The 11,823-nt window shown below is 45.3% G+C and overlaps 2 protein-coding genes across 5 annotated transcripts in view; one reads left to right on the top strand and one right to left on the bottom strand.

Moving 5' to 3' along the window:
• Positions 1-11,823, bottom strand: part of Dcp1b (decapping mRNA 1B) — a 38,934-nt gene that overhangs the window by 12,532 nt on the left and 14,579 nt on the right. For all 3 annotated transcript variants that reach the window (XM_029478469.1, XM_029478468.1, XM_029478470.1), the window contains exons 4-5: positions 2,197-2,263; positions 232-361 (exon numbers count right to left, since the gene is read on the bottom strand). In XM_029478469.1, the coding sequence (XP_029334329.1) occupies positions 232-361; positions 2,197-2,263 (197 nt within the window). The remainder of the gene's footprint in view (positions 1-231; positions 362-2,196; positions 2,264-11,823) is intronic.
• Positions 4,512-11,823, top strand: part of LOC115031305 (voltage-dependent L-type calcium channel subunit alpha-1C) — a 486,264-nt gene continuing 478,952 nt past the window's right edge. Inside the window, exon 1 of one of the 2 annotated variants that reach the window (XM_029478472.1) lies at positions 4,512-5,091. In XM_029478472.1, the coding sequence (XP_029334332.1) occupies positions 4,953-5,091 (139 nt within the window). In that variant the 5' untranslated portion in view covers positions 4,512-4,952. The remainder of the gene's footprint in view (positions 5,092-11,823) is intronic. The other variant, XM_029478471.1, reaches the window with a different exon arrangement.

Here is an 11,823-nt window from a genome sequence, read left to right as displayed (position 1 = left end):
AAACTCACCATCCTCCTGTTTCAGCTTCCTTAATTCTCGGATTACAGGCCTACCCACCAACAAAGACATGGATTTGGTTTACACATTGCCACTGTAAGTCTAGGAGGCCCTCTCACTGGATACAATTTGTATGCAGGCCACTGATTTACATCCTGCTCTGTTGACTTCACCTGCTGTCCTCAGTGGTGGGCTTTGCCACCGTGGTATCCCCACGAGGAAGAGGAGACTCACCTTGGTGTACTCGTCCTTGGCCTTGGTGAGCATCTGCAGGATATCTACTTCTTGGCCCTCTCCTGAACTCAAGGTCACAGGGGAGGATCCNGCTCCATGACAGGCTTTCAACTGTTCGCTCTGAGTGAGGCTAGAAAAACGGGAAGCTGCGATTCAGGAAACTAAAGTCAAAAGCGATGCTATTTANCACTCCAACTCTCTCCCAAGGGTTTTCATCCCACTACAACCATCTTAGGACTGCTTAAGCATTTGAAACAGAAAATGAGAGAAGAGTCAACAGGCCACATATGCAAATCCAGGGTAGGAATCAGGAAGCTCTGTCCTTTGGACTCTAGCCTGCTCCACCTGTTCTAATAAAGAGAATAACAAACACAGGCCTGCTTGTTGCTGGACAGAGCAGTCGTGGCTGCTTTTACACTACAGCCGCAGGGCGGCTGCTGACTGTGGAGGAAGCCTTACAGAACATTCCACAGGGAAGGTCACTATAGCACAGACTCCTTTCCTTCCAGATGCTGTGAGGTCAAGCAAGGTTGGCTGTAGCACCCAGACCTTGGCAATTCAGAAACGAAAAGGCCCCATTCGAACTCTGACCTCATGTTCCTTAATGCTACAGGGAAACTTTTTTTTTTTTAAGTCCTTTTCTTTGTGTGCTTTGATTTTTCAGCTCAAATTCTTATGTTAACTATGCAGATATTGGTNAAGTATGACCTGCGAAGTTACCAACAGATTTCCTTCTAACTAGAGAACGCATCTGAATCCACACAGACCAACTGCTCCTTGCTACCTACAATCAGCTTCCTGCCTGAGGGGTGAGGCACGCAGTGCAGACGCCACCAGGTTTACCATGACCTCTTGGCTGAGTTACAGGGTATTTTTTAATCCATATGAAATCCTGCTATTATTGTCCCTTGCACAATTTACAACACCATGAAATGTTTAAGGAACTAGTTGTTATGGTGGTAAATACCAGTTTGAACACACTTAATCACCATCTGGGACTTGAGCTGGTTGCCTAAAATTAGCTCTCACAAGCGGGAGTTTCAGGAGTCAATTTTATTTATAAAAATGTGTTCCCTGGTTTTTATTTCCTTGTGGGGGTCACTTCTTCATTCCATTGCCCTGGGATGTAGAAGCGAATACTGGTTCTTTGNAGGACGAGCATCCCGTCCACACGGGGAATAGCTGTCCTAAACAGAGACCCAGCTCCATTAGGAAATTTGATTAATTCTGATGACCTTGGCTATTTGCATAAACAGCAGCCTACACTGAGCAGCCAAATTGGAACTGGTCAGAGCCCACCAATCAATCGCACCTGAGCCTCCTTGTGATGCAATTAAGGAAGCCAAAATCAGAGAGCACCTCAGGAACAGCATGCGAGAAAGAGACTAATAAGGGGTGGAGTAGTGTGGGGGCGGGGGGAGAGGGGGAGGGGGAGAGAGAGAGGAGGTGATTGATTCTGTACTGCTAAACTAACATGAACGGATTTGGACTTCCCCAGAGAGAGGAACTGAGGAGGATTCTAGGCCCTTGGTGCCTGAGGTATCTGGGAACTCTGAGTTACAAGCACAGTTTAGAAGGAAGTGGAGGCTATCAAAGGCTCTGGACAGCCTTTCAGGGTGACCCTGCATGTTCNTTTTACTGATGGACACATAACTTTCCAGAGAAAATACTACTTATTTACAAATGAAGAAAATGCCAAAGAAAGCCACCCCGTGGAACAGCTCACAGCACGTGGAGAGAACAATAAGCCACAGAAGCTGAGGGCAGCCCTGCAGAGAGCAGGGCAAAACTGTTTCTCACTCTCTTCATGCGCTAAGCAGTGATGGGGTCTGGGGGTGGGGTGGGGTGGGCGGGTTGTGTGAGGATGACAGCTGAGAACCACTTCCTGCTAGTGTTGCTTCACACATTTAGAAATACGAGCCACAGTGCCAGCTCCTAGGACACGATCGGCCTTTTAATACTTACTTTTTCATTAGTTTTGCAATTCTCTGGCACTCTTCCTTATCATAAAACCAAATTCCATAAATGGACACTGGGGAAAAACACATCAACAAGCCGTAAGCATCCTCAAAGCACACAATGGGAGGGGACCCCCTTTCCGTCTTACAGGAAAATCCGTGATAATCAGTCACAGTGGATTCATNCGAGTGATTATTAAATAGATGAAAGCAGTCATTGGAGTCAGAGCCAGGGCTACATGAGATCCCGTGCCAAAAGGAAAAGCATGTGCTGTTAGAAGCGCTGCTGAGCGGCCTACACCCTGAAGCCTGCTTCCCTGCCTCTACCCAACAGGCTTGGTGAGCGCTTCCTAACCAAGTGGCTACAGATTGAAAACAAGATCAGGATGCTAAACTTCTTGGCTTTGAGACGTCATTGTTTCTATATTCCATTTGCACATTTCACAAACACATTTCATCTTTATTTTTAAATATTCAGAAACCTGATGCTCATATTATGCCTAGAAACCTCCTTCCCTCTCCTTCTCCAAGGAATATGTTAACTGAAAAATTGGCTATGAGTTATTAGGATAGGAAACTAGAAAAATATAATTTTAATAATCAATTTCACTTTAAAATGTCTGTACAGAAAATTTACAAATGTTGGAAGGTTAGATATGATGATAGTGTAACCATTTAGCAAGGAATGGAAAAAATACCGTTGTGGTTGATTTTAACCATTTTTCAAATAAGCTGTCTATTAAATTTCGTATGTATCCAGCTCTATCAGTTCTGTAGTACAGGTTAAGACAGTTGCAGGATACATTTGTGAGTATCTAGTTTAGGTCCTGGTCACATATGCAAATAATCACAGAAATAACACATGAACTACATGAGCACTAAACAAAGCTTCATTCAAAACAACAGCAATATTATGACGGAGCAATGAACATTAGCAAAAGGCATTTGAAAGGAAAACACCAAATTAGATCTTCAAAGCAGGGAGCCGTTCTGCATGAAGACAGCTCTGACAGGCTCACAACATCTTTTTCTCCTCACGCATCTATCTCACCAAGGCCCAGGACAGGACTAATAGAGATAGCCAAATGTACAGGACATGTCTTTTCAATGCTATTTTAAGCAGGTATCAAAAAGAAACTTTATGAATCCAAACCACCAACTTGCCAAAAGCCATCATTGANACTTTAAAACTTCATTTTGTACCGATCAAGTGCATGCAGAATCTTTTTTTTTTTTTAATGCTCCTCGCCCCTGGTTCATCTCTCCAGCCCCTGCATGTAGAACCATTGTCTCAGTCACCTACATATGAAGAGCGCAAAGGGAGATGACGGCCCAAGCTTTCTCAACTTGGTTACTCTCTCAGAGAGAAATACACACATCCATCCTAGGGGCTCTGAGAAACCTAAGGAAAATGAGAACATCAATGTCCTCAAACCGGTGTGCTGTGAGCACTGTGCCTGCACACCAAAACAGAACCTTTGCATCACGACTAAATGTGTGTGGGATCTCGGATTTCAGGGCACTTCCCACTTGCTTCCCCACAGACTACTGGCCTCTGTTCTTGTAAGGTCAGGCTGGATCGCCAGCACTCAGCCCTGTGAAGAATCTACGTGTGGCTGAGTTGTTTTGTTTGTTTGTTTGTTTGTTTTGTCTTAGTCACAATAGGTGCTCTGGATGATTCGACCACAGTGAAAACTTTCCTTCTTTGGAGACTTAGTTTTCCAAAATGGCAGGTCAAGAACCTATAGTGCAACCAGACACTGAAGCCCAGCGGCAGACACCACTGGGTGTCTTACCAGGAAACTACACTAACAAGCATTTGGGTGTCATTCTTCCTCCTGTGTGACATCGGACATAAGGAACTCGAGTTCTGTAAGGGCAGGATGCCAAGGAGCTGTTGGCACGAACAAGCGCCTTTTGACATCTTCATTATCATGAGATGCTGACACACAGGTTTAGGGCAGAAAAACAAGAGAAAACTCTCAAGTGTTAAAGCAGAATGAAGAAACANGGGTTTGCCATTGTTATTTAGAACCTCATGGAGATTTATCTATGAGGCAATATGGTTTTTAACATTCACATGGGATCATCTGAAACAGCTCTTTTTATCTAGTTAATATTTAGCTTGAACATAAGGCTTAAATAGGCAGGGAGAGGGACAGCGAAAGNACACAGTTCCCAGCATTCCTGGCTACTAAAAGGAGCACCAAGATAGAGGACTGGGCCTGCACTTTCTCTCCTTAAAATAGTTTTGTAGCTCAGCAGCACCGTGAATCCACGGAAATACACATTCCAGCTCGAGTCGTCTGTGTCGTGGGCCCAGGCCCCCACCTCCACCAGGCCTATCACCCTTCCACACAAGAGGCTGTGCCAGACAGCCTGTGCTGATATACAAAGACCAGAGCTNATCAAGCCTTCAGGAGGTGACGAACTGACAGGCTGACAGAAGCCATTTGGTTCACATTTCCATCCAAGGGCTCCACTGGGGAAGGGCTTGTCTCCGCATAGGTCTGACCACAGCAGCAAAGTTGGAATGATGATGCAGCAGAGAAGAACCAAGAAAGGAGGAGTGCTTTCAGAATTCCAAATCTGAAAGCAGAAGCTCAGATTCACAGCTGAGTGACAGGGCCACATGAGACTTTACGGCCTTCAAATGTGGTCACAGAGATCGTTTGTGAGTTTTTAGAAAATACAAGGAAAAATTNCAATTGGGATACTTGTTCAGTTGTGAAGTCAGCTGTTGGTACCCAACTGGAAGCCACAATGATTCGGGCCTTCGTTCAGCCATCCACACCCCCATACCAGCCNCTCTCCAGTCACACGTCTGAGGAAACAGAGAGGAAGTTCAAGGGCAAGGTGGTACATGAAGCTCAACTCAACTGTTTCTACATTTCTCCTGGAGGTAAGAAACCCAAAGAGGAGTGGAGAAAAAGACAAGTGAGGTGAGAGCTACCCTACAAAGTAGGAGCCTAGAAGGTTCCCCGACACACGATCTGGCATGGTTATGCAAGCCTGTGTGTTTAATCGGAACTTCTCGTGGCATGGTTGTAATGTTCTGGCACTGCCCTTTCCACGATGCCATGTTTGGACCATTCTCCATAGAACAGCCTTTCCGTGGTGACATATCTGTCTTCTGTTGTTCTTTCAACTCCTTAAGAAAGACGGAGGGGAGCAGTGTTTCCATATCTCTTCCATATCTAGGGTTTGTAAGCACCTACAGGTAAGTGTGAGCGAGCTGACTGCTAGGGAATGGCAGCAATTCTTCTTCAGTTCCTTCCGTGGAAAACTTGACAACCAATCAAGTTGACACTTGATTGAAATGGGCCAAGTAAGCGGTCATCAGAGGCAGGGCCAATGTCACTTAAATGCACATTGTCACTTGGGCCCTGATTTCCGTTGGTAGAGCGCAACAGTTTATTTTGGATGAATGGTCACAGGACCCCTCCCCCAATACTGTTTATGCTCCTAATAAATGTTTCTATTTAATATGACCTTAGAGATACTTACCATTTGTTCCCTAGTTTTATGCCAAGGATTTTTCAACTTGAAACTATTTAATAAGGACTTGGGCCGAAATTTGAAAAGAAAGCATAACCTATCCATACAGTTAGCAAGTGGCATGTAAGTGTGTTAATGAATGAAGCGAGCACGTTAAGTGGAAACTCTGGCTTGATTATGCTTTCTCTCCTGGAGGTACCCTGATCTTCCCTCCTTCCTTCCATCCATCCTTCCTTCTCTCCCTCCATTCTTTCCTTCTTTCCCTTCTTCGCCTACTGCTGTCTAAGGGTCTAGCCATCAGCTTGCCTTCAGAAACCCTCCTCTTATCACTAGGAACCTGGGTGACATCAGCTCTGCAACCTGGATGGGTATTTGAGGAAGACTCAAAAAAATTAAATCTCTTCAGACCCCACTTACATTCTGGTCTTTCTCTCTGTTTTTGTTTGTTTGAGACAGGGTTTCTCTGTGTAGCCCTGGCTGTCCTGTCTCTGTAGACCAAGCTGGCCTCAAACTCAAAAATCCGCCTGCCTCTGCCTCCCAAGCGCTGGGACTAAAGGCGTGCGCCACCACTGCCCAGCCCTGGTCTTTCTCAAATGAGTGATATAATGATCTCTAACCCGACTGTATAATTGCTGTAAACATCTATCTGGTGGGCTTTGTTCAAACCCAGTAGTGTTTAATTTACTGTCCCGTTTACCCATTTCAAGTGGCTGTGTGTCTGAGCAAGCTGAGGCTGCCTAGAGATGGGTGGCACACACACCCATGGCACCCACACATCTCAAAGACCTAATCTGCATTACAGGAGACAGACAACCTTGAAGGAGCTGCAGCCACTAGGAGTGTGGGGCTCTGTGGCCACATANGGCTCCATGGCTGAAGTCAGCCAAAGCATCTCCCCCATTTTACCTATTTTCTCTAAACTATGCTCCTGCACAGCCCTCTAAATTAGAGACACAAAGTCTCAAAACACCTTTCACATGGTTTGATTTGACTTCTCAGCTTGGCTATTAGGGACTGGAATCAGTCTGTGTTTGGGCTTGCTTTGATTTGTACCACATGTTGTTTATTTGTGTATACGTGTGTGGAGGTCAGAGGGTAGCCAGCAGGGTCAGCTCTCTCCTTCAACAGTGTCTACTCAGGGGACTGAACTCAGGCCAGCAGCCTTGGCAACAAGTACCAACCCTTTTTCTCAGAGTCAGGGCTCTGTGACATAGCCTGTGCTGGGGTGCTTCTTACTGTAGCTGTGCTGCCCTCGAATCTGACTTTGTGGATTACCTGGGATTTGTATTTTTTAGGCCAGGGTTTTCAGAATAAAGAATGTAAGGGAGTTTGAGGAAGGGAGGGAGGGAGGGAGGGAGAGAGGGAGGGAGGGAAGGAGGGAGAGAGGCCGGCCAAGAGGCGTGTATAAGCTGTGGTGTTTACAGCAGGAGCCCCTAGAGTGGCACCTGAGGGCTCTGTCCTGGCTCCATAGATGGGAAACCAGGGCTGTGGCGGGCGGGTGGCTGGCCCTGCGTCAGCCCTGTCCTTCTGCCCATGTGGAATGCTTGGACTGAANGCTGCTTCCTTTGGTGTGCTCTTCGATGCCTTTAAAGTAATGTTCTTTCATTCACCTTCCGCTCTGGCTTTACTGACCAAACACGGACACGTCTTGTAAAACAGCCTCTTCACGGCCTCAGACCAGCTCTGCAGAGTTGTTATCTCTGTCTCTGGGTCTGGTTCTTTTCATATGACATAGTTTTACTGCAACTCACAAATCAGCAGTCCTGATCCCATGATCTTCGGACACTGGAAGGTTCACAGCAGAGGAGAAGCGGTTGCTATTTAATGGCAACTAACATTACTGAGCATGGCAGCCAACAGCAGAAACCCTGACGAGTGAAAACAAACTCCCCATTCCAAACAAATGAACCATCTCAGAGAGTTAAGGCCATTAAAGCTGAATAGTTACAAACCTTAAACCCAAAGCGTTATGGTCAGTTGAGTTAGTATGCATTTTCAACCATTCATAAGAACCCATGACTTTAAAAGTAAAAGATGTTTTTAATTTTTAGAGTTTCATTTATAACCAAGGTTACATGTGCCATGAGACGTCGTCCTCACTCAGAATCTCTGCCCCCCTCAATGGGGGAACAACACCTCAATGGGAACGACACCTCAATGGGGGAAGGACACCTCAAGGGCAGCGGAGTCTTCAGCAAACACTGACCACCTCCTTGTACTTCTCTCAGGGGAAAGTTACTTTGAGAAGTGCAGCAGCATAAAGAAATGCCCAAAGAAATGAAGATGCGGGGAAAACCGTAGATTAACTGCAATAGAAATAGAACAGTTTACTCTTCCTTGCTGACCACTTAAGGCTGTCTCCATTTTATTCATAATTTTGCTGATAATTTTCAAACTCTGAGCCACGAAGATCAAGTGGATTCCCTAAGCCATTCATTTCCCTGTGGCTCTGAGCTCCTATTCACCCTTCACTGCATCTTCACTCTCCTGGGATGAACTTTCAATGGTTTTCTTGGCACCCAGTCTTTTGTGTATCTTTATGCTAAAATAAAAGTCCTGCTTATGCATTTCCACATCTGCTCCCTGGGTCAGACCACAAGCTCCTGGAGGACGTCAACAGTGCAGTGCAGTGAGCTGCGTGTGCAGTCACTCAACAAATGTCTGCTGAGTTAAACTGGCCAAAGACTTTATTCGACCGATAACCCTTACCATGGCTAATATCCGTTCTGGCTTAATGAACCATCATGGACCAGATAGGCTGGAGTCCGCTGCCAAGTGATCTGCTCTACCAGACAGTAGGCAGCTGTTCCTCATAAGGCCCTGCAGTCTTCTAACCGTGCTGAGAGGTGACTCTGCTTCAAGCACTTCACATTCTTAGGTACAGGCAACAGTGACAGGACCTTGCCGTTCGCTGTGCGTTTCCACAGACAACAGTTCTATTGACGTGGCACTGGGCCGATGCACAGGTACTGACTTTATGTGTGTTATGAGTACAACTATCGTTCTTCCTGACGACTTCTCCCCCTGGCAACTGAGAGACGAAGCACATACTTCTCTTCCTTACAGACGAGCAGTAGGACTTGATACAGCAAACAACACTCACATGCTAGTCATGTGTTGTAACAGTAACAGTAACCCTGAGCTCACACCCACCCAAGTCATCTTAATTATTCCAACACCACTCTGAAAAGCTATTATCACAAATGAGAACCAGCAAAGGGAATAAGTCTTACCTCATAATTAGAGTTTGTGATGCTTAAAGCTGAAACATAAAACAATATTCCTACAGGTCAAAATTGTTCTCCTCAAAACAAAAACCCCAAAGGCACACATGTCCTCATGTCTGAGTGGCGTGATTTGATCAGGTGTTTGATGATAGCGGGGCAGCTTTGCTGAAACAGTTTAACTAGAAACNACCTGATTACTGGACCACTTCTAAGGCTTGACACAGAGGCTATGTAGCCAGGAAGAAGAAGTGTGAATCAGAGGCTCTGTACCTCTGTCATTCTGACCTTTATCTACCGTGGACACCGGAGATACCGAATGTTCCAAAGCCCTTTATGTTAAAACCAATTAGGTCATGCTTCAGGTCTGTCCTGGGATGAGGACTGGTATTGTGGATGCAATGACTCGTGGGCACTTTGTTTTCTTTCTCCTGAGCACTTAAGACTATAGAACAAACACAAGATTCCTTCTGCAATCAGTTAGCCTTGATTCCAGAACACGATTACTTGAAATTATCTTGTGATTTTTGAACAAAAATAAGCAATATAAAAATAGAATGCAAAATGTACACCAACACTCTGAAGCCATACTGCCCACTCTCTGAATGCCGAGGCAGGAAGACTGAAGGACGCTTCTCTCAGAAAGCATGGAGCAGAGTGTTTGGGAAGACAGTTTTTCTCTGCCAAGATTTAGGCTTTTATCATATCAAATTTGGCTCTCTAAAACAAAATATAAAATATTGTACAACCACAAGCCACAAACGCAGCCTATGAATCAAAAGAGCATCGCTGTGTGAATGCTTACTTCCTTGTGTGCCAAGAACCACACATCTGCATGGCTGAGNGGAGCACAAGTGGCTTCACTCAGAGGTTACTCCACAGTAGCTGGGGGTTAGCTATGACATATGATTTCGGCTCATGGATTCTTTCTTACCCAAGCATCCCCTATTATTCCATGAGTGAGAATGTGTATACATGAGTATACACACACACATAACCTAGTCATTAAATTCTGTAAGTCCCCCCTACCCCTCATGAGTCCCCCTAACATTCTACAGTGGAAGTGCTGAGTCCTTAGGCTGGGTGTCTGGAAAAGCAGTGTGGCTTGCTCAGGTGGTGTGGGGTGCAGATAGGAACCTGTTTCCGGAGCTATCAGATGTTTTAACTCAATGTATAGAAACCAAAATTATGACATCCAGTACTCAAAAAATGAAATATTGCCTTACTTGGCATCTTCTGGCGTTTTCTGTAATTGACAGAATGCCAGTTTTTACATAAATCGTATCCTTTAGAGTTTAGATCCTTTCAGCATGAGCAGAGTCCTGACTGAATGAGCGGTGACTCTGGATGTAAGATCCAAGTGACAGGTTCATCCCTTAAGTCAAAGGAGCCGTGCAATCCTTAGTGACTTACTAAAGGCTGTCAGCTTTGTGCACAGGGCCACAGTAAGTGGCTGCCTCTCCCTGAAATGGAAATGGTGGCTTAAAGACACAACTGAGATTCTCTGACCAAATCATGAGTTTTGATTTAAGGGAACTTCTTTTATCAAGAAGTTCGCCACAGTCCTTGAAGGTTACCGCGGGCGGCAACCACACACCACATGCAGTTAGGAGCCTGGGCTTGTAAGGTTCCTATTCTTACCAAACACAAAATGTCAAGGTCTTTGTCTCCTGCTCTACATTATGTGTGCTTTGGCTGAGTTTCCCACGAGCATCTTATATTACTAGAGAGATCTGGAAGAGATAAGCATGCTATTCTTATTCNTGAAATATCAAGTTTCTGTCTAAAAAACTTTCAAGGTTTGATGCAAGGACTTTCAGCCGTCTCATTACTTTAAAGGTGTGTGTTGGCCTTAGATGGCTTCAGAGCTCTCTACAGCATCTCTAGAAGTTAAGTCTGTAAAATGGTGTGCACAGATACTCTGAAGGTGAAACATGACACACGGATCTTCGAACGATACCTGGTACATGGAAGGCAATCAAAACCATCTGAAGAGNGGGAGGAGGATGGTGGGAGGGAGGGGGAGGTAAATAGCAGTCAGATTCTATGGCTCCAAAAGGGCTACAAATTATTATTGAGATGGCTGGAGAGAAGGCTGGAGAGGTGGCTCACTGGTTAAGAGCATTTGTTGCTCTTACAGAGGAGAGAGGTTCAGTTCCCAACACCCACATGGCGGTTCACAACGACCTGCAATACAAGTTCCGAGAGGATCCAATACCCTTTTCTGACCTGTATGAGCACCAGGAATGTACATGGTACACACGAATGCAGGCAAGCTATTCATACACATTAAAATAAATACATCTAAAAATTAAAAATTTACCATTTGAGAATATCAACAGAGCAGCAAATATCCTAAGATGGAAACTATGAGCACAGCTGTCTNTGGGCGGTGCCAAGACTCTCATTCCCTTTGTAGTGTTTCCCTAAGCCTGGCTGTTCACCTTTCAGCTGCTTTTATTTATTTTTATTTTTTAAGATAGGGTCTCTCTGTGTAGTCTTGCTTGTCCTAGAACTCCCTCTGTAGACCAGGCTGGCCTCAGCCTCCCAAGTGCTGGGATTGAAGGTGTGTGCTGCCACCACCCACCACCGGGCTTGGGCTAGAGGTAACAAATCTCAGGGCTTCAGAACCTGCTGAGCTGCAAGGCTTTTATTCCTTATTGAAATCCAGAAGGCTTAAGAAGCCTAATTCCCATTGCAGACTCAGAGGCAGGTGGACCTCTGTGAGTTTGAGGCCAGCATGGCCTACACAACAACAACCAGGGCTACACAGGGAAACCCTGTCTCAAAAACCAAACCAAATCCGTGAGGGGACCACACAGTTCAGCCTTGCTCAGTGCTCTATATTAGTGTAGGAGGCAAGGTTGTCTCTTTGACATGAAGTGAGGAATATGAAGAATTTCTGAAACCTG

The sequence above is a fragment of the Mus caroli genome, chromosome 6 (genome assembly GCF_900094665.2).
Source record: "Mus caroli chromosome 6, CAROLI_EIJ_v1.1, whole genome shotgun sequence".
In the NCBI taxonomy this organism is placed as follows: Eukaryota; Metazoa; Chordata; class Mammalia; order Rodentia; family Muridae; genus Mus; species Mus caroli.
Note: the sequence above shows the minus strand (reverse complement) of the source record. Positions and strands in the feature narration are given on the sequence as shown.